This window comes from Artemia sp. Qi Xiang Cuo, chromosome 14 (genome assembly GCF_049724085.1).
Source record: "Artemia sp. Qi Xiang Cuo chromosome 14, ASM4972408v1, whole genome shotgun sequence".
Lineage (NCBI taxonomy): Eukaryota > Metazoa > Arthropoda > Branchiopoda > Anostraca > Artemiidae > Artemia > Artemia sp. Qi Xiang Cuo.
This window is the reverse complement of record NC_142807.1, coordinates 22,272,121-22,293,334: the sequence shown is the minus strand read 5'-3', so window position 1 is coordinate 22,293,334 and position 21,214 is coordinate 22,272,121. Positions and strand designations below refer to the sequence as shown.

The 21,214-nt window shown below is 34.6% G+C and overlaps 1 protein-coding gene across 1 annotated transcript; it reads right to left on the bottom strand.

The window, feature by feature from the left end:
* Positions 1 to 320: 320 nt before the first annotated feature.
* mtTFB1 (mitochondrial transcription factor B1) lies at positions 321 to 21,208 on the bottom strand. The gene is made up of 5 exons (XM_089100114.1): positions 20,933 to 21,208; positions 18,537 to 18,736; positions 10,035 to 10,192; positions 6,617 to 6,770; positions 321 to 565 (listed from the first exon to the last, which is right to left on the bottom strand). Exons 1-5 carry the CDS (start codon positions 21,206 to 21,208, stop codon positions 355 to 357), a joined length of 999 nt encoding a protein of 332 aa, XP_088956240.1. The 3' UTR covers positions 321 to 354.
* Between the last annotated feature and the right edge of the window lie 6 nt (positions 21,209 to 21,214).

The window sequence follows — 21,214 nt, the reverse complement described above, 5'->3', positions numbered from 1 at the left end:
ATTTTTTTCGCATTTTTGTATGCTCCCCTTACATAGGGTTGACGAAGAATAGATCGCTTGTGAACATCGATTTGGTTTAGGAACTAGTTATGCAGGCGTATATGCAGGACTTATTTTATGTTGGTGGGAGAGGGGGTCAAAAAAGAGGAAGCCACATAAAAGATATATAGGATTCAACTTAGCTAACTTTTGTTTGAAAAGTATTCCTCTATCTGATTACGATACTCTTTCCTTCAGTATTCGAATACTTGAAGGCTTTACTACACATGTTCTGCAACTTGTTCATTTGTCTGCATCCCAATAGAAAATAAGAGACAAGAAAAATGCAGAAGATTTACTACAAAAAAACTTTTACTACAAATCATTACCACCTTCTTCTTTTCTTGGACTTCTATAATTATACTCAAACAGTTTGGGATCTCTATCACACAGCTTCTTGTAAGCATAGCAGATTCTTCCAAATTCTTCAACATCCAAATATAAAGGCCTACTAGCAGGAGATATCTCAGCCATATTCAGGACTTCCGTAACCATTTGCTTCCTATTTGGCTCAGGGAATAAATTCCTGTAAAAATAGTTAACATTACTTCACGAGAAGCCATTTAAAAAAATGGCGATGGCATTTCCAAAGGTATTACGCGCTTTTTTTGAGTATGTAAAACAGAGATGGCAGCAATATATTTTGAGTCTTAAGACTACTTCGTTTAAAACTCCAAAATAAGTATCCTGTCTTAAGAAACTAGTCAATGCATGTGCGTGGTATATGCAATAGCTCTTGAGATAATAGAGTTAGTACTGTCGGTATAAATAGGTATCGATTTGTCAATCGAACACTCGATCGTACTTGGTAAATTGATTTACCCGGCATAGATAGGTATCGTAGATCGGCAAAAATTTAATAATAGTTTTACTTCCTGTTTGTTTTTGCGGGAAAAGCAGAAAAAAACGACTGAGGTAACATATTTAGAATCGCTTTCCAAAGATCAAAAAACTGATGAGTAATTAATATCAATTTCCAAATCTTGCATTAATTTCCATTTGCTGAAGCCATGCAAAAACTTTTCAGTCAGAGAAAAGATACTATCTTTTCTCTTTTTGTAGAGTTCACTTCAAAAGGTTATATTTTGTTTTTGTCTTGACTGATCACTGAGGACGACTTGGCAGAGCTCCTTGTCAAAATATTTGCTTGTTTTTCGTTTTCATATTTTGCTGCTAACTGACAAAATCCTCGTTTTTCTCACCTATTTGATTTTATTTTTCATTTATTATATCCTTTGTTTTCCTTGTTGCATATGTAATGTATAGCCAATGTGGTCTGTACGTGGAATGTACGAGTGGTCTTAGAATATATATATATAAAAAAAAACACTAGGCACAAGATTCACAAACGGTGGCCTTATTTCAATCAGTCATACAGTAATTTTCAATCTTAAGATGGTAAGGCTCAAAGTGGCACCCTTGAGCCCATGCCCTGTCCAGGAACTATCTCTATCCCAAAATCCGAAAATATACAGACATGTCATACCTCTTTCGACTCCCAAATGCTTAAATGTGATTAATCATTGATATCAGAGTATGGCCATCCTAAATAAAGCAACTCTTCTTAGGTTTGATTTAACTCTCCTTTTAATTATAAATATGAGGCTAATGTTGCCACAAAGAACTTCAACATCCAAACATTTTATGAACATATTTAACAAAATACGTTTGATTTTCACCAAAGTAGTTCTGTATTCAGTAATCTAGCATTTCTATACCAAGGAAACTCAACCATGGGCCTCAACACATATACTAATTTATCCCCAGTTATTAGCTTTCTGTCTCGTTTATTATATCTTTATGAATTATTTTTTAATTTACATATTGATAACCATATTTTTTAAATTTGTTTTCTGTGCTTTCTGAAAATCCTAAAATACCCAGATTTCGGGAGAGGCTAACATAAAACAATATTGCACACAGACTACGAGTGATTACAAATTTTACGTGAAATTTATATAGTATAATCCACTGTTTTAATTCTTACACAAAAAATCAAAAGCTTAACCATATATTAGTGTAAGTCTAAGGAAAAATAAGTGCTATATTAAAACCTAAAATGAGCACGAATAAAATATAAGGAAAAGCATGATGCCAGTGTCATCTTCGTCAATATTTAAATAGAAATGAAGTTATATAATAAGTCAAATTTAAAACAAACATACTTTAATAAAAATAAGAGCCGGGCTCCCCCACCCCAGACCTTCTAAAGCCCAGAGTGTCACCTGTGATTTAATTGAAAACGGTATACATTTTGAACAGTGTTTTTTTTTTTTTTTTTTTTTTTTTTTTTTTTTTTTTTTTTTTTTTTTTTTTTTAACACAATATTAAAAAAGAAATAATAAACCAATCCAAATTCCAGGAAAAAAGCAATAATTTCTTAGAATACATTTATGATGATAGACTTAGATTTAGTATTTTAACTGAAAATTTATTTTCTTATAATCGCTATTTTTACCCCACTTCATTCAAAAGTATAGAAAACTAAAAGTCAAATACTACTATTACTAACTACTCACTGCAGCACCAAGCCACCTGAGGCCAACAAAGCTACACACGCTCATCCTCCATCCCAATCTATTCAACGCCTTACTTCTTACACCCTACCAAAAAGTCCCCATTTTCCTTATATCTTTCTTTATAACATTCTCCCACCCCAACCAGGAACAACCTGCTTTTCGTTTGGCCACAGACGGCTGGTGAAAAAAAAAAAAACAAAAAAAAAACAATCTTTGGCAATCTGTCATCCTTCATCCGCAGAACGTGCTCTAGCCATCTCAACCTTTCTTTAACTATAGCCCTAGAAAGCGGGATTGAACCACAATCCACGCATCCCACTGTTTGAGATACGTTCAGTCAGTCGGGTATCCAAAACAATCCATAGGCAATTTCTCTGGAAAACATCTAGCAAATCCTCCTCTGTCCTTCGAAGCACTCACGTTTCAGAACCATATTTAACCATTGTCATCACTGTAGCCTCCAATATTCTAATCTTGGTTCGCAGGCTTATCTTCCTATTCTTCCAAACATTTTTCAACTGTGAAAGAACACCCTGGGCCTCGGCTATTCTACTTTTACCATTTTAACTGTACCCACCGTCTTTACCGAACAATATACCACACAACTTTCTCACAACTTTATTCTTTAAAACAATAAAAAACTTAAGCGTAAAGAGCGAGGCGTTGAGGAGGGGACATCCCCTTTCATATACGGAATAATTTTTGTTCGTTTTAAGTTTTAATGTCGCTCCTTACTTTCAGTTAAAAAAACTTGTTTTTTTTACCTAATCGCTAGTAAAGAGCCGACAAAGACGCCTTTTGATAAATATTGTTTTTAAAGAACAATATTGTTTTTGTTTTTAAAGTTTTTTAAAGAGCTAATAATGTTTTTAAAGAACAGCTTTTCAAAGAAAAATAAGGAGCGATGTTGAAACCTAAGACGAGTTGAAATTAAGTCCATACAACATGACGAATTTATAAGGAGAGAAATTATTATGAATGTAAATAAAGCCTAAAGGGAACAAAAGTCAAATGAACAACAATGCTGAGCTTTAAACTAATACAAATTATCATGAATAAGAGTTGAACTGCCATCTAACCTCAAAATCATTTTAAGGGTATGAAGAGGACGAACTTTGAAATAAATTTAGAGGGGGTAGTCAATCTTGACTTGGCCCAGTTAAAGATTGACCCCATTTAGTGACAGGGCCAAAATTAGTGGTAAGGATAGAGTATAAGAGAGATGTGCAGAACATTTTGAGAATGTGCTAAACCAGGATAGAGTTACAGGAAATTATATAGAGGAAAATGAACTTTTTAGACTAACAGATGCTGTAGATAAAGTTTTAAGAAAAGAACAGTGTGGTTTTAGGAAGGGAGGATGATATCTCGACCAAATTTTCTCTCTTAGATTAATAATTAAGAATTGTCTTAGTCATTGAACATCTTTATTTCTCAGTTTTATAGATAGTGAGCAATTGTTTCATTCAGCTGATAGAAGAGTTTTAGCAAAGGTCTAATCCTTGTATGGTATACTGGACAAATACATGAAAGTAATTAGTGCTATGTATGAAATTAGTATTGCTGCAGTTAAGGTAGGAAATGAGGCTTGTAACTGGTTTCGTATTAACTCAGGAGTCAATCAGTGCTGCGTTCCATCACTATTTATATGGATGATTTTGATGGAATTAAGAAACACAGCAAAGGAAATGGGAGAACACAGAATCAAATAGGGAAGACACCATATCATCAAATAGACATCAAATAGGGAACACAGCAAAGGAAATGGGAGAACACAGAATCAAATAGGGAAGTAACACTCTCCTAGCTTAGATGATGCTGGTGATTTAAGCATTCTAGATGAAAGTTTGAGCAAAATAGATGAACTTCCGATGTTTTGTGAGTTATGGGCGAAAGAATAGGTTTGAACATTAATCTTAAGAAGACTAAGACTAGGAGTAAGTAAAGATGAAAAAGTAATGTTGCGTAACGAAAGGATCGTTCAAGTGGACAGCTTCACTTGCCTAAGTAGTATTATTAGTGGTATATACGGAACAATTTCTGTTCGTTTTAAGTTTTAATGTCGCTCCTTACTTTCAGTTAAAAAAAAACTTCTTTTTTTTTAGTTAATTTCTGAACGTTTTTGAATTAATACAGTTTTGATTTTGGCTCACCGTACATGAATAATTAAAAAAAAAATTGCACTTTAATTTTCCTTTTTTTAGCTAATTGGCTTTCTCGAAATTTTGTTCTGACGTAACTTACGAATTAACTTACACATATTAACTTCACACTTTTTGCTAACATCAGTGAGCTGTAAGATCTTATTTTGGCTCACCGTACATGAATAATTAAAACGAAATTTGCATATTAATTTTACTTTTTTTGCTAAATGGCTTTCTCGAAATTTTATTCTGACGTAACTTACGAATTAACTTGTGTAACGAACATCTATATTCGTATGTTTTTATTACGTATATTAGGGAGTTCGCTCCCTAGTCAATACCTCGCTCTTTACACTAAAGTTCGAATTTTGTTCGAATCACAAACCCTGAATCACAAAGGCCGTTTAATTAGAATAGTTACGTATTTTGTAAGTACTAAAAAAACTTTACCGTAAAAAGCGAATTTTTGACTAAGGGGCCGACCCCCTCATATACGTAATAGTTTCTGTTCGTTTTAAGTTTTAATGTTGCTCCTTACTTTCAGTTGAAAAAAACTGTTTTTTATTTAATTTCTGATCGTTTTTTAAATAATCCTGGGAAATCTGGCGCCCCCTTCATAGAAATGCCCCTTCCCCCAAGGAAATATCCTCCATGGAAAGATCCACCCCCGTAATCCCTACTCCGACCGCGACCCCCCATTAGATAAAAATTCCTCCTGAAAGCGCCTGTACTACTTCCCAATAACCAATACTATATGTAAACAATGGGCAGAATTTACAACTTGCAGCCCTTCCCCTGGGAACTGTGGGGGATTAAGTCATCCTCAAAGACATATTAATTAGATTTTCGACTATGCTGAACAAAATGACTATCTCAAAATTTTGATTCGGTGACTTCGGGAAAAAAATGAGCGTGGGAGGGGGCCAAGTTGCCCTCCAATTTTTTTAGTCACTTAAAAAGGGCACTAGAACTTTTAATTTCCGTTCGAATGAGTCCTCTCACGATATTCTAGGACTACTGGATCGATAGAATCCCCCCTGAAAAAAAACAAAACAAAAAAAAAACAAATAAACACGCACCCGTGATCTTTCTTCTGGCAAAAAATACATAATTCCACATTTTTGCAGATAGGAGCTTGAAACTTTGAAATGAATATTCTTTAATACGCTGCATGTAATGGTTTGAGTTCCATTAAAGTTATACAGATTTTAGGGGTTGTTTCCCCCTTTTTTCACTCAGGAGACACACGTTTCCGGTTCGTAAATTTTTATAGGTAAAATTAAACTTAATGAAACTTATATATTTGAAATCAGCATAAGAATTTGATTCTTCTGATGTATCTATTGGTATCAAAATTCCATTTTTTTGAGTTTCGGTTACTATTGAGCCGGGTCGCTCCTTACTTACAGTTCGTTACCACGAACTGTTTGATATTGAGGCATTAAAACAAAAATTATCCTCAACACTTCGGCTGTCCTCCACAAATTCAGTATCTACCGATAAATTCAATCTTGAATTAGGGATGGACCACCCCCAATTTTGAAACGGTTTAAGGGTTTTCTTTATCTGCTATGCTTTCTGAGATGAGACTCAGTATTTAAAGTGGTAAAAACACCGGTTGTTTCCGGTTCTATGAGAAAACCAGTTTCACCGATTTTCCTCTGCTAAAACTCTGCAGGGATATACTAACGCCAAACAAAAACTAGTATCTTGGTCCAACAAAACGGAAAGAAAACCGACTAGCGGTAAAATCTAATGACGAAATTCCGTATCTTCATCTATTTCTTCCGTTCCAAAAATGAATTTTTTTTTGCGATCCTCTTGAAAACTTAAATAATGAAGATAATAGGTCTTGGAAGGGCACAACTGACTTCATTATTGTTTTACATTTACAATAGACCAAGATAAACTCACCCTAGGCAATTGAACACAATTTTGTTTTTAGTGTTAAAAGTCTCACGAACAACTTTTTCAACAAGGGGAAAAGGAAGTTTGATCAATGGCTCAGCCCTAGGAAGAAACTTCACAACTCCCACGTCGACGTCAGGGGCGGGAACAAATGCTTTTCCTGCAAGAGAAAGGTTATAGCTCTTCAAAATATGTTTTTTTCTGCATTAGAATTTGACGCTGAAGCAGTCCCCATACACGATCAATATTATAAGAATACAATAATATTTACGTTCCAGTTCCAAATTGAAAAGTTTTGCAATATATTTCTCTAACACAAATATTTTGATATTCATTGAACTTATGATACAATAAATATCTCAAGGACAATTAAGTTTCAGTTGGAAAAATACATAAATGAAACCAGTCAACACCAATGCTTATAACTTGACTACAGCTTAGATAATTTCGGAGACCACACTGCCTTTTCATAACGATAAATAAAAGTTCAAGTAGGGATAAAATCCTTTTAATAGACAGTGTTTAACAAACAGTGATAGAAATTCACAAAAAATACCAGATATTTCGGTCACATATGCAGTGACCGTCATCAGTAGTAAAACTACTGATGCATATGTGACCCAAATATCTGGTATTTTTTTGTGAATTTCTATCACTGTTTGTGAAACACTGTCTGTTAAAAGGATTTTATCCCTATTTGAACTTTTATTTATTGACTACAGCTTTTTGGATATATTCCCCAACAGCAACACCATGTACACTTTACAATGTACAACTTCACTGGAAAAGAGACCTTGAATATATTCCCCGCAAAAATTCAGCGTACAACTTCGCTGGAAAACAGGTTATTGAATATATTCCTCAATATCACAACGTAAATTTTACACAGCAAAGCTTCGCTAGAAAACAGGTTCCTGGATAACAGAACAAGGGACAGCATATAATATACAACTTCCTGGTATAGTGGTTTTTGAATGTATTTCCCTCAGAAACTCTTTAATGAAACAGCTTTAATGAAAACAAGTGTTTTGGTTATATTCCTCTCAACATCTCAACATACATTTGACACCATGCAACTTCTCTGGAAAACTGGTTTTTAAATAAATTTTCTAACATCACAAAGTAAATTTTACACAGCACAACTTCGCTAGAAAACAGTTTCTGGATATCAGCCAACGCCTTACCCAGGGGGGGGGGGGGGTAAGGGGTTGCCCCCCCCCCCCCGGAATGTTTGTCTGACTCGTAAAAACGTAAAAAAATGGACGAAAACAAATTTTTAATGCATTTTTTGAGGTTTTTTTGTATAAACCCCTCCCCCCAAAAACATTCTTGTGCAAAACACCCCCCGAAAAAAAATCCTGGATACGGCCCTGATAACAGCACAAGGCACACCATATAATTTACAACTTCCTATTATAGAAAATTTTGAATATATTTCCCTCGGAAACTCAAGGTACAATTTACATCGCACAACTTCAATGAAAACAGTCTTTTTGGTTAAATCTGCAAGATCATCAGCTGTAGCACAGCCAATAAAAACAGTCTCCAAATGCTTGCCAACAACCTTCCCACCCACCTCATTTCAAAACCACATTCGTATCTGCAATTCCATCTGACTCTTTGCGTGTCCTCTTATCCTATGCAAGAACAAAATAAAATTATTTCCGCTCTGTTAGCAGGGGCTCTGTACAGCATAGATAAAGTACTCCATTCATCAGATGAGCTTCTAAGGTCCAACAGAAGCTCATCCAGCACTAGTGTCCCGAACATTGGCCAAAAAACTTTATCGATATTTTGACATGAAGCTACCGAAAGATTTGAGTCTAGAACTACTAGCGGCCTTATAAGTTTGGATCTCTGGAAGTCGTCTTTGGGGCAGGATAGGGTCAAGAATTTTACTGACTTTCCCGAGTCTTCATCTGCAGTCCGACAAACAGATAATTGCAATTGAGCCGGGTTCATTTTCAGCATAATTTGATTTTTGTGGCTGCTCTAGTACCTGAAAACCTTATGCACAGCTTAGCCTTTTGTAGCAAACAAAAGAGACATAAAGCCACTTTCATCAGCGACATCGGTGCACCAATCGACATACAGGTGCCCGCTAAGTTATGGTTTGTTCAACCAAGACGAATCCGCTAGGGTATTTTTTTCTTCAATCAAGACAAATCCACTAGGGCAATGGTTCTCAAACTGTGGCAAGCGTACCTCTTGGGGGTACGCAAAAATTCTTAGGGGTACGCGGCCGGCCAACAAAAAAATAAAACAACGTATTAATTCTAGGACTGGCAATTTTATTTATATTTTAGAAACAGTTTACTTAGTACCAGTAACTGAGAAGGAGTAACTAAAATGTTTTGTTGGTGAAAATGGGTACAGTGTCTAAATAAGTTTGAGAACCACGGCACTAGGGCATTGTTTCTTCAACCAAGATGAATTAAGTCTGGTTTGCCCATCATAAGAAAAACAGGCTATATTAAAACCTGTAACATAGAAAAGTATAATTATGCATATTTGGACAAGTAGCAAAATAGACAAAAAGACAGGACGCACCTTGAATACAAAGCATTTGAGATAGATTAAAATGAAACATAAAACACAGAAAAGACTCCAGAGGCAAGCGACGTCAATGTTTTAACTATTTTCTATTAATTTTGTTTTTATTTTTACCAGTAAATAATCAACATACGATAGCAAAGTTGTAGCCAGTTCTTGTTTTAAGAGTTTGTGAAAAGAAACGTAAAATAGCTTTTTCTAGCAAAAAATGACAAAGTGACTTGGCAAGAACCCTGCATTGCGCACGTATTTGCCAAGTATTTTTTTGGCACAGATTAGTCAATTTATATAATATATATAATACGTTAGTATATAATATATTATTGGCATAATTACATAGTCATATAATATGTTTAATTTTATAATCGGTATAACCTCAAATGCCGTCTTCAAAAACGGCAGTAAAACTTCAAACGGGCGGATATATCAGCATTAATGATATCTAAATAAGCATGGACATCTTCTAACCCGTGCTGCCACCTCACTAGATAAAATCAGGACCAGGAACAAATAGTGCCAGTACCTTGCAGGACACATCGGTTCAATGATTGATTCGTGCTGTTTTATACTAGTTTGAGGAATACATATCCAAAAGATATACAAATTTATTTTGGTTACTACTATTACAAGGGAAAATTGAATATAAAGTGAACTTTTATTATATAAAAATGTGCAAATATTAATTTTTAGCTTAGTTCATATTTGCCGGGTCGATTCTGTCATTATTTGCTACGATTCTGGATGGTATCAAACCCCTGAAGGTTAAAATTCTGAATTGCTGTGTTTTCGCCAATATCTGCTGATACACTGACCAACAGAAGAGTGAATGGACCCAGATATGAAAGGAGGCACTACAGAAACTCCGTCTTACCTGGTATGGTAAATCTGTGGGAAACATGACAGAGATATTGACACATGACACTTAGTCGACTCCGCTGATGATCGCCTATATGTGCAACGATCCGTTCCGCAACTTCTTTTTGAAACGTCAATGTCATTGGAATACGGCCGTAAGACCAAGCATTTGACCTGCAAAGTACATTGCATTTCAAGGTTATAAACAAAATAAATGAATAAAAATATCAAAGATCAAGAAATGCAACACAAATTGAACATTATCAATGCTTAACAGAGGAATTAAAGCTAAAATTGGACAAGAATGCCGCTTTTCTTGCTAGATTTTTCTTTGAAGCCTTGATAACATTTGACTTATGTTACATCGACAAGATACACATTGAGTATTTCGATCCAGTTTTATTCCTTTAATTCAAATCATTGCCTCATAACCCTTAGACACCCTAACATATTATTCAACTAGTTTATATATATTGTATACTAAATAGTACTAAAAAGTTTAATATAGTTATTAGCAAACCAAGTGTTGAAAACTTCCTCAAAAACCCCATGCGCCTTTTACATAATGTTTTTTGCAAATTAACATGTATTCAGTGGTCCAAAGCCAACTTAAATAGAATAATCCACCTCTAATCTGTCCTATTTGGCCGAACACCAAAATTTTGGGACAGTCTAAGACTCTGTCAACAGCTTTTTTACGGTCAAATTAGCATCTATATCCACTCTTGAAAATATTTGAAGGTATATTCACATATATCAAATCCTTTCTTTCTAAATATAAATGATAATTTGATTAGAAAGAAGTTCTCTACCCTATTTAGGTCAATTCAAAAATTCATTTTTTACCTTTTTATGTAATTACCTACTAAAGTTTGGCATTTGTTTACCTACAATGACATAAATATCATCTCTGAAGCAATTCAGCCTATCAAATCAATCACTTCTTTAAAGAAATTCCATCTTACGCTAATATATGCCTATGCCTGACTATTCAGTGCCTTTCATGTTCCAACTGGGTAAACCTATGACCAAAATGAGCATATGGTTTCATCCTATGCAAAAAACAGGAGTCCCCAGTGAAAAATATAAAGAACTGATCCAGAAAAGTAAGAAAAATTATGTTAATTTAACACAAAAATCTAAATTTCATGAGATTCTCGATTCGAATTTGAGGCTCGTTGGTCCAGTTTTTCAAACTGGTTTGCCAGTGCCATTTTTTAGACTTGTGGTGCCAAACAGTGAGACTCACAGGCAACGCCAATCAGACATTCACTCCCCTGCTCTACTTGTCAAATACGGATCAGACTAGCATTAATAATAGACTACTGACAGCCAGTGTTTCCACTTTTACGGATTTTCCCGTAGATCTACGGAATTTGATGTCTGTCTATGGACAAAAAAAGTAGTAACGGAATCTAGGGAATATCTAGGGAAAAACGGGAATCCTATTGAAAATGTTATTTTCTTATAATATTTCCTTAAATCTCAAGAGAATTCTGCTAGAGTTTCTAAACGGGTCGTCATACCCAAAATTTGATACAGTCTGAACTGCGACTTTTTTCGTCAGTGGTTTTGGACATTGGATCGCTTTATTATAAGGGTTTTGGACAAAATCCTTACAAAAAAGAGAAAAGTTTGGAGAACTTTACTAGCCAACAAAAAAGAAAAAAGTTTCAAACCTTGGCGTTATTCCGGTCTTGTAACTGTGAATGATTAGGCGGAAAAATCTGCAATGTTTTTGCAGTCATGCACATGGGCCATGAGACTTTATTGGCAACTAGTAGCTTGCAGAAAATTCTACTGAATCCGAAATGCTATCTATGGGTTTCCTACGACAAGCTTCTGACATTTAACGGATTATAAAAACGAGCTAGTGGAAAAATTGTCACTGTCTTAGACAGCAACAATGTATGAGACAGTATCTGTGACCGTCTCATCATTACTTTGCACGAAACTTACAAAACAATGGGGTTCTGATCTTTAAATAACCATGATTTCAGACTTTAAATTTGGGATCTTTCATAATAGTCAGGGGGAAAAGGTCTTTAGAATTGTCCTTGAAAAGTGGATGCCGTTTAAACGTGCTGTTTTTTTTTTTTTTTTTTAAAGAATTGTTTTTGCGATGTTTTGGCGGCGGAACGAAAAGTTCCTTATACAAACATCATTCTGATTCTTGATAGTTCAAAACAAATTTGAGTTACAGTATCTGAAGAAAAAAGTCACAGCATAAGTTATTAACTAGTGAGGGCTTAGCTCGTTCAGAGAATATAGCATAGTCTTAAAAATGTGCAGAAATATACAAATCAGCAAAAGTAAGTCCCATTAGCAAAAGTAAGTATCTATCGGCCAAGTTTAAAGCAATCGAAAAAATAAGAAAAACAGATATAATTAATGTTTCTATTTAGGTTTGAAATTATTTTTATGACTTAGCTGAGTAATAAAAGATGGCATTGCTTGATTTTTTTTTAGTGACGATACAATAGATTGCTTCATTCTATGGTGATTACCGAAAACCCGGGCTTATTGAACTTTCTTCTGTAGTTCAACAACACCAGAATTATATTAGGTCCAACGCAGAGTGTACAGGAAACTCCTACGAGTGGAAACTGGGGCTAGTGTTGAAAAGAAAATCACCAATACCATCTACCGTTTGGCGATTTTGTTCGATCCTAAACTGCCAAATATTTGTTTTTCTAAGAATCCTAAAATTTAGGGGAGGGTTAAGAAGCAGAATTGTGTCACCAGTAGGCCTACCAGCTTAGTCAAATAGCCTACTATTCCTACCAAGATTTTTCCAAGCTGACCTAGCCCTACTTTTTGCAGGCAAGATTTTGGCTCAGAACAATTCTTGAAAACAAAAAATACTGGCTAATTATCGCTTTCAGAAAAATTCCAGCTTTAATCCTATAATATTGCAGATAAATTATATCAATTATCCAATTGTTTTTGAAATTTACTACTTTTTTAATGATGTAATCAGACGCTAAACTGTTACTAGAACTAGCAGTTTTTAATCCCCTATCTACCCATTTAAATTGCCAGAGACCAGATTCTAGTAAACTTCTTATCCTCTTTGAGTCCAACTGTTTTTTGAAGTGTCATCTAGAAAATTATTTGCTGAAAATTTTTTTTGGCCTTATCCGTAGAATCCTAACCGCATTTATATTAACAATTGAAAATCAACTGAGGATTTTTTTTATGAGTAATAGTCGAATCTTTTGACAGCAATAATTGTTCAGCAGATTAAATCTTCGCTTTTGATGAAAAAATTTAATATCCCAAAACAAATTAAAGATAACACTTATTTCATACGTGGCTTTAAAACTGTATACGAATTTAAAAACTAACCTATCCAAAATTATTTAGGGTTTAAATTCTGAGCTTGGAGCCAAAAGTCAAAGAATGCCTGGTTTTATTTTTCAATTTGCTTGAAAGCAGAACAAGGGATAGCGGGACTCTTGATTCTAACCAAAGACTTGATATTACAAGATATCAAAATATTACTCTTTAGAGATCTCCATGTGTCTTTTCTTCTTAAGAGAGTGCCAATAATTTACTTATTGTGCTTGCTTTCCGCAATATATATAAATTGCCTTTTCATTTCAAATGTAATCAAAAACAATTGGGCCACGGGAATTCGAAAGGTGTTATGCTGCACAACGTAAGTTTTACAAGAGAGAGAAGACTGAAAATTGTCTCGATGAATCGAGTCTATTATGGACATCGTGTTTACATAAACGGGTTAACGACAAGCTGTTTGCGGAGTTAAGATTTTTCTGAGCATCCAACATGCATTCTGCCTGTATAATCGGTAATGTTGGTAATTCCCAGCCAATAATTAACCTAAGAACAATTTCTGGACTTTATGCGACGGCTATCTAAATCGAGTAATTCTCAAATTTACGATTAGTCAGTACTTGTCCCATCCTCACAAGAGAGCATACATTTTTTTCTTTAGTTGACATATGTATCGTTTGACAGGCTCTGTAGCTAGCACAATTATACTTGACATCGGAAATTGCATTTTTTAACCATTTTAGTGAATGAAAAAAGAGGATATAACCCAAGTGAGGCGGAAAAAATTCTAAATATCTTGAGAACCAAATCAGATAAGAGAAAACAGACAAACCAACCGACAGAGTTTGCTTAATTTGGGAGCCAATTAAATTGGCACCACGTGTTGCACAAAACATTTCAAACAATGCCTCTTGAATTGCTCAAATAGTGTTAAAAAATATAACTGAAGCTAGAACTATGATTATCTGCAAAACATCCCCCTAAAGCCAAAAAGTGGCACACTGAGAGTAAAAAACAGACGGTTTTAATCAGCTTTAGGTTAACAAGTTGTCCTATTGTCTAAGCTCCCCAAGAATAAATCACGGTTATTATCCTCCCCCCATCCCAACTAAAATCTTGGCTAAATCCATTTAAAAAAAAAACTAATAATAAATCAACACATAATAGAAGGAGTAATGGGAGTTAGTCTTGAATATCTAACTTCCGTAAATTTCAACTCCAAATTTTCCTAGGATGGTGGTGGGTCCGCAGGAAATCTCCTTATCCTCCTGTAGTTATGAGCATCGTCTGATAAAAGCACAAAATCATGTTATAAAACAAGCGAAGAAATATATGGTAACCGACACAGACGATTTACAAGTTTTCCCCTTTGTTTCGAAGGAATTTGATTTCAAAGATGCTAATTTAAGCTTTCAGTACACTTCTGTTTTTTGGTCGTTAGGGAGTCGTAATATTTAAGAGGATTCAGTTTCAAAAGGATTTATTTTCATTTGCGTAAGATTTTCTTTTTTAAACTCTAGTTGGGATACCGCGATCGTTAAAGCTGACATTTAACATTTCACAATAATAGTGAACTTTTTTGTATTATCGGATGCAGCTTATATTGCTATAATCCTGCCCAAAAAGGGGAGGAGTTACAACTGAGGATCCAAAAATTAATAATATTCTTTTTTCTTTATCCTTTAATCTAGGACATTCTTTTAATACATAAAAGGCTTATTTGAACTGTTCAGAGACCAAATGCATCAACTCCATAAAAGAAACATTGGAGAAAAAAAAAGAAGAAAAAAACATTCCTGTATTCTGGATTTTCTTGGGTAAGCTGGATTTATGTGTTTGAGCATGGAAAATATTTTGAAAAATATTCAAAATTCTTCAATTGGCGAAAAATTGCCAAATTAGGTTCCAACACAATTATTTTATATGCTAAGGCTAATTTTTTCTTTTTTTTACATCAATCCTTATATTTATGTAGTACTTTAGAAAGGGGTAACTTCGAATGTTAGGGATTTCTTTGGACAAAATCAGTAATGAACAATCGGCGCTCTCTTCCTGACAACAGCGGAACTTCTCGACTGAATTTCTAATTAGATCATTTACAGATGACGAATACAACGAAATATTAGCTTGCTATTTGCAAGAGAAAGAGTGCTAAATTGCCTAAAAGTGCTAAATGCAAGTTACCCTTTTTTACTTAGCTGAACTAAACTAGGACTGTACATTCTTCTGTGGATGAGGATCTGAGTGGTTAAGTTATCAAGTGAATCATTTCCTAATTCCATAGACTCAAGATGGCAGCAGTGTTCAAAGTTTCTTGCAAGTTTTTTTTTTTTTTTTTGGGGGGGGGGGGTAACTTCGAACATTTGTTCAAGTTACCCTTGAGTTACTACAGTCTGGATTTCAGTGTTCTGCACTGGCCAATTGTTAAAAATAGCATTGAATTGATCTTCACTCTGATGTTCAGACCAGTCTGAAACCACTGTCAATCATTTGATACTAGGAAGGGCCGAATCAAGCTCATCTCTTCTGCATTTTGGACCATTTCCCAATGATTTCAGGCCCACCATTTTTTCCTCTTTGGCTTAAAGTCAGCTAGCAATCAACTGGATAGAAAAGGGATTACAAAACAGGATACTATGAAAAAAAGGAAAATAAAAATAAAATACGATTTCTTTTTTATTAAAGGGTATTTATACTGGTCTTTATGGAGTAAAAATAAAGAATAAATATTGATATTCTTAAAAGTCATTAGATAAAGAGATTAAATTTTAAAAGTAATTAATGAATTTGAGAAATATTTTGAATCTAGTTTTTAGTAAGTCTTTTTTTTTAATCTAAACTTTTTAGCAGTTTTTTGAGCAGTCAAATTGATACAACCACTTTTTGAGAAGCAGCTCCTTGCAGCAGTTCCTTCTTAAGGTACCTTCTTAAGGTACTTCTGGAATGTCCAGCAACAAATGAAAAAGCAAATCTCAAGCATGGCTTTGCAAAGTGCTTATTATCCTACAGAGTCTTCCAGGACCATCCACTTTAGGACCATCAAACTCCGCATGGGGTTGCAGACAACGTCAGCAAAGACTTATTGCATCTTCCGCAAGCCCACAGATTTGAAAAGGCTGAGGAACGTTTGGCGCAAATGCACCGGATAAAGCATTGGAAATACAGAGGATTAAAGTTTCGAGTCTGACTTATTAGAATGCGAGAATAAGTCTGAAATAGAAGTTGATAAGTCAACAAGCGCTGGCTCTTCTACGGTGTCGCGCGGGCAGCAGCCATAATGGGTTCAAATTACCCCCCAACCTGGGTGGGTGGACGTTGGTTCATTGTAAAGTACTTCACGGGCAGTATTTACAAGTGTTTTGCAGTGTTGGAGGTAGATGCTTCTTCTTCTGAGATTGCTGAACGTGACATGCCTCTGGAGAAACAAGAATGCTTCCAGGGTGAAAAACTCAGCATCTGTCCGTCTGTACTATTTAAAGGGAAATCTTCCACTCCCCAGACTCAGTCAAAGCGTGAAATTTATGCTTGATCTTGACTTCGGTCATATGATGGTTGACTGTTCTTTTAGAAATAATGCTGCATTTCTCGCTATTTTTATTTCAAACAGAGGTTTTCGATAATTAGCGCCTTACTGAAAAATAAGCTTGCTTCAGTTTTTTAGAGAATACAAATTGTGTAGTAAAATTTGTTGGTTTCATAACCGTGAAAGACAATTGAGAGCTTTACAAATGAGTCTTTTGTTTTATGCAGGCTACATAAGGATTTTCCACATTAATTCTGTTTTGTTCGGTCAGTTTTGTATTTTAGTTATATTTTATAACGGTACTGCTATAAGGCTTGATCCACATACTGTAGAAACATTTTTCAAGATGTTTGAAGGGCCTCTTTGGGCAATAATTGATGTTTTTGTAGTGTGCAGTGGCAGAAAACGCTTCTTTACTGTGGCATGATTTTTTTTTCTTTAGAAAGGCTATCATCTGCTGATGATTTGTCAACAACCTTAGTAATCGTTGCAATAATTTATTCATTATCAGCTGATCAGGTTACCCTGATCAGCTGATAATTCCACAGGTTACCCTGTGCTTCCCATCGTTTCAACTCCAGGAATAGCACAAAAATGCCATATGCTACTTTAAGATGGCGTTATCAAGACAAATTTACAAAAAACGTGTCGATATCATAAAAATGCTTTGAAATGAGATGAATTGAGATACTGCATCTAGATAGGCTACTGCTTTGAATTGAGATACTGCAACATCTCTCTAAGATGTTTTAGTAGCTTGCTAGTCAGCAAACAATTTACGAAGTTTATTATGGAGGCCGGGAGGGGAGTATATAAGAGGGGGATTGTAAACCTCATGTCCAATGTTTTTGACCTTGAAGATTAAGATGGCACCCGTTTAATGTTTCCTGGCCTTTCCACTCTAGAAATGGCACCCAAAGTACAATTTTTGGCATTACATGGCACTTTTATCATGTCGGTGACGTTATCATGTCGGAATTATAAAAAGAACGCAAGTATGAAAATTAGTTTTAAAATAAGTTCATAAACGGCACTCCATGACGCCCCAGCACCCAATTGGCGACAGGAAAAAAAACAAGAAGAAAAAGAAGTGTTGTCCATACAAAAAGTAAATTTTCTTGTTGTTCAAGGCAAGGGGCTATATTTCCACTGTGCCAGGTTTCCTACCATGGCGATTCCAATGGTACACTTTAATTTTGACTCCACGTTATTTTCGAGGGGCTTCAAGTTCTTTTTCGAAATTCCTACAAATTTGTTTTTGCAATAGCATTTTACTTTTAAGATTAATCAAAATAATAGTTACCATTCCTGAATCAGCTACAAATGGCAATTATTTGTCACAAAAAAGTTTTTTTTTGCGAAACACGTTTTTTGAATCATTGGTTACTATAAGTTGTGGTTTACTCTGTACTAGGATGCAGATAGCGCTGCAACCATGATGAGTTCAGATAGATAGAGGGAGAAACTGAGAGAGAGAGAGAGAGAAAGAGAGAGAGAGAGAGAGAGAGAGAGAGAGAGAGAGAGAGAGAGAGAGAGAGAGAGAGAGAGAGAGAGAGAGAGAAGAGAGAGAGAGAGAGAGAGAGAGAGAGAAATTCGTTTTTTATCGCAAAAGCATTTTCATATACTGAACGATGTCAAAAATGCAAAAAAAACAAAACAAAAAAAAACAACTAAAACAAAATGAAAGAAGTCAAATACCGGTTCGATATGCACTCGAGCCACTTGATAAGAAGAGGCGTTGCCACGTTGAAAGGTAAATTCCCAACAATACGAAGTTGTGGTATTTCTTCTGATTCCCATGGAACAGCTAGATTTTGGTCAAAAAGAGCACCCATATTGAATGAAAGAATATCGCCCATTATCACAGACATTCGACCATTGGCCGCCTCAACCAGTTGCTACAATTTCAATATAATTTTAAGGGTAAAAAGATTGCAACCAAAAACTTCAAATTGAAAAACACTTTTTATTTCACAGGTTCAACCAGTGAGGGCCAACTAAAAAATTAATAGAATAGAATTTTATTTAAAAATTTTTTTTCACAGCATGTTTTGCCGAAATTGAATTTTTCGTCCAAAAAAAAAAAAACACTATATATATTTCAAAGGCACTATACATATATGTATATATAACAAAGAGTATACACACATATATCATCAAAAGAACGTGACATTCACTTTGAACATAATTCATTGTAAAAAAAATATATGAAAAAGGTCAACACTTAATTAAAAAGTCAAAAATAAAAACAAAATAGAGAACAATAAAATTAATGAAAATATATAAAAAAATGATGAGTCAAAAAATTAGTTAAAAAGTAAAAAAAAATCGATAACAATAAAATTAAAGACTAATTCTCCTGGCTATTGTACAACTCAACAAAACTCGGAACAAAACTCTTCCGATACCTTTCATGTTTAGTGTGGATGGGAGTCAGTTCGAAGATTTTTTTGGTATTTTATACGGGGTGGTCTGTTGCAGGCAGAAAAGTAGGGTTCGGAGATAATGGAACGTAATCGAGGAACAGACAGGGTCTTGGTACCGAAACGAAGGCATAGGAGGTTCCTTTTCTCGGCCAACGCGGTGAGCTTAAAATTACCTAGAAGATAATGATATGGAACCTTCCTTTCACCATTTATGATTCTAAGTGCTCGTTTTTGGACATTTTCAATCTTAGAAATATGCTCTGAAGAAAGACCAAGATGCCACACTGGACAAGCAAACTCCAGTATTGGCCAAATAAAAGAACACTAAAGTTGGAGAAGATCTCAGTCTTCCCTCAGGCATAATACAAAATCTTCTTAATTTTTTGGAAATAAGAAAGGTGCTTAATACAGGCATTCAGTAATTAAGTAATTTATTAGAAATAAGACTAATTATCATGATCTCCAAAAAGTAAAATTTACTATTAAAATTACACATTATTTATTTAGGCTACCAATCTATTCAAAAAAGAAATAAGGGGCATTGTCCCAAAAATTTTCTTAAGTTAAATGTTTCATTAAAACAAAAGGATAAACTGTATTTATCATACTATTCAATTGCCTTATCGAATTTACATAAATCACTCTACTAAGTTTATCCATGTTTATAGGCTATAAGTTTATAATCTTCAAACAGTAGGTTTATTCATGTTTGTAGGCTATAAGTTAATAATCTTAAAACACTAAGTTTATTCATGTATCAACTAGATAAATGTATTGCTCCAACGGCACTTGTCAGTAAAGGTCACTAAATTCTGCTGTAACATTTCTTGTGACCCTAGCAATGAAATCTAGTTGATGCTACAAAGTATTAGTACTCAAAAGAAAATGTACCCTTATATGGCTGTTAGCCAATAACTGAACGAGGACAGAGATTTAGCCTGAATATGAATAATTTGGAGTCACCTGAAAATGAGTTTAGCCCAAGTACAGCAAGATTAAAGTTAGATTGGTTTGTCCACCAACTCATAAATTTTGGGGTTTTGAAGTTAATGAAGGATTTTTAGCAGCTGAAAATCTTTGCAAACCTTACTAATTTGTGAAAACCAATAACTTCTTAGCAAAAAGTATGTAGGCAAGTAGACAGTCTTTTATAATTTTTAATCTTTTAGAGATTAATGACACAGCCAAGAACATGCAGAAGATAAAAGCTTCCTTAAACACAGGTAGGCTATAGATTTTGTACTATTTTCCAATAACAGTTAAAAACCCACAATTCAAGAAAAGCTCTAGAATTGGCACAGGACCCAGTCCCAACTCATTGCAGCTTTAATATTTGCCAGTTCAATCATTTCATTTAAATTGTTTTATAATTCTACTTGTAAATCTTTGTATCCAAATGATTAAAGCTAGATTTGCGTGTCAACCAACTAATGAACTTGGGGAGCAGGAGAACGTTAATGAAAGGTTCTACCTTAAACCAAAGGCAAAAAAAAAAAAAAAAAAAAAAAAAAAAAAAAAAAAAAAAAAAAAAAAAAAAGATTATTGTTTAGCAGTTGAACACCTGTGCAAACCTTGCTAGTTTGTAAGAGCCAATTGTAAATTTGACAGAAAAAGGTAGGCAGTCCCCTGAAAGAGCAGGAACCATACAAAAAATAAAAGTTAACTCACCTCTAACACAGGTATAAATCTTGGATCCTTTTCAATAACAGTTAAAGAAACACATCCACGATTCAACAAAGCTCTGGTAATTGGCCCAGGACCAGGTCCCACTTCACACACATGACAATTTTTAATATTTGCAATCTTTACAATTTTATTTGTAATTTTCGGATCCAATAGAAAATTCTGTGACAGTCGTTTGGTTGCTTTAACATTATATAATTTTAACAAGTCTCTAACAGAAGGAAGGAGGGGCAAACGAAAAACATCAGCTGATACACTCATTTCGAT

Bases quoted from the DNA above. Each gene is read 5' to 3' on its own strand.
- mtTFB1 (XM_089100114.1), bottom strand. From the start codon at position 21,208: ATGAGTGTATCAGCTGATGTTTTTCGTTTGCCCCTCCTTCCTTCTGTT. The intron at 6,771-10,034 runs GTAAGACGGAGT...TTTCTCTTGCAG, and splicing joins CCACAGATTTACCATACCAG to GAAAAGCATTTGTTCCCGCC. The intron at 566-6,616 runs GTGAGTTTATCT...CTATTTTTACAG, and splicing joins ATTGTGTTCAATTGCCTAGG to GAATTTATTCCCTGAGCCAA.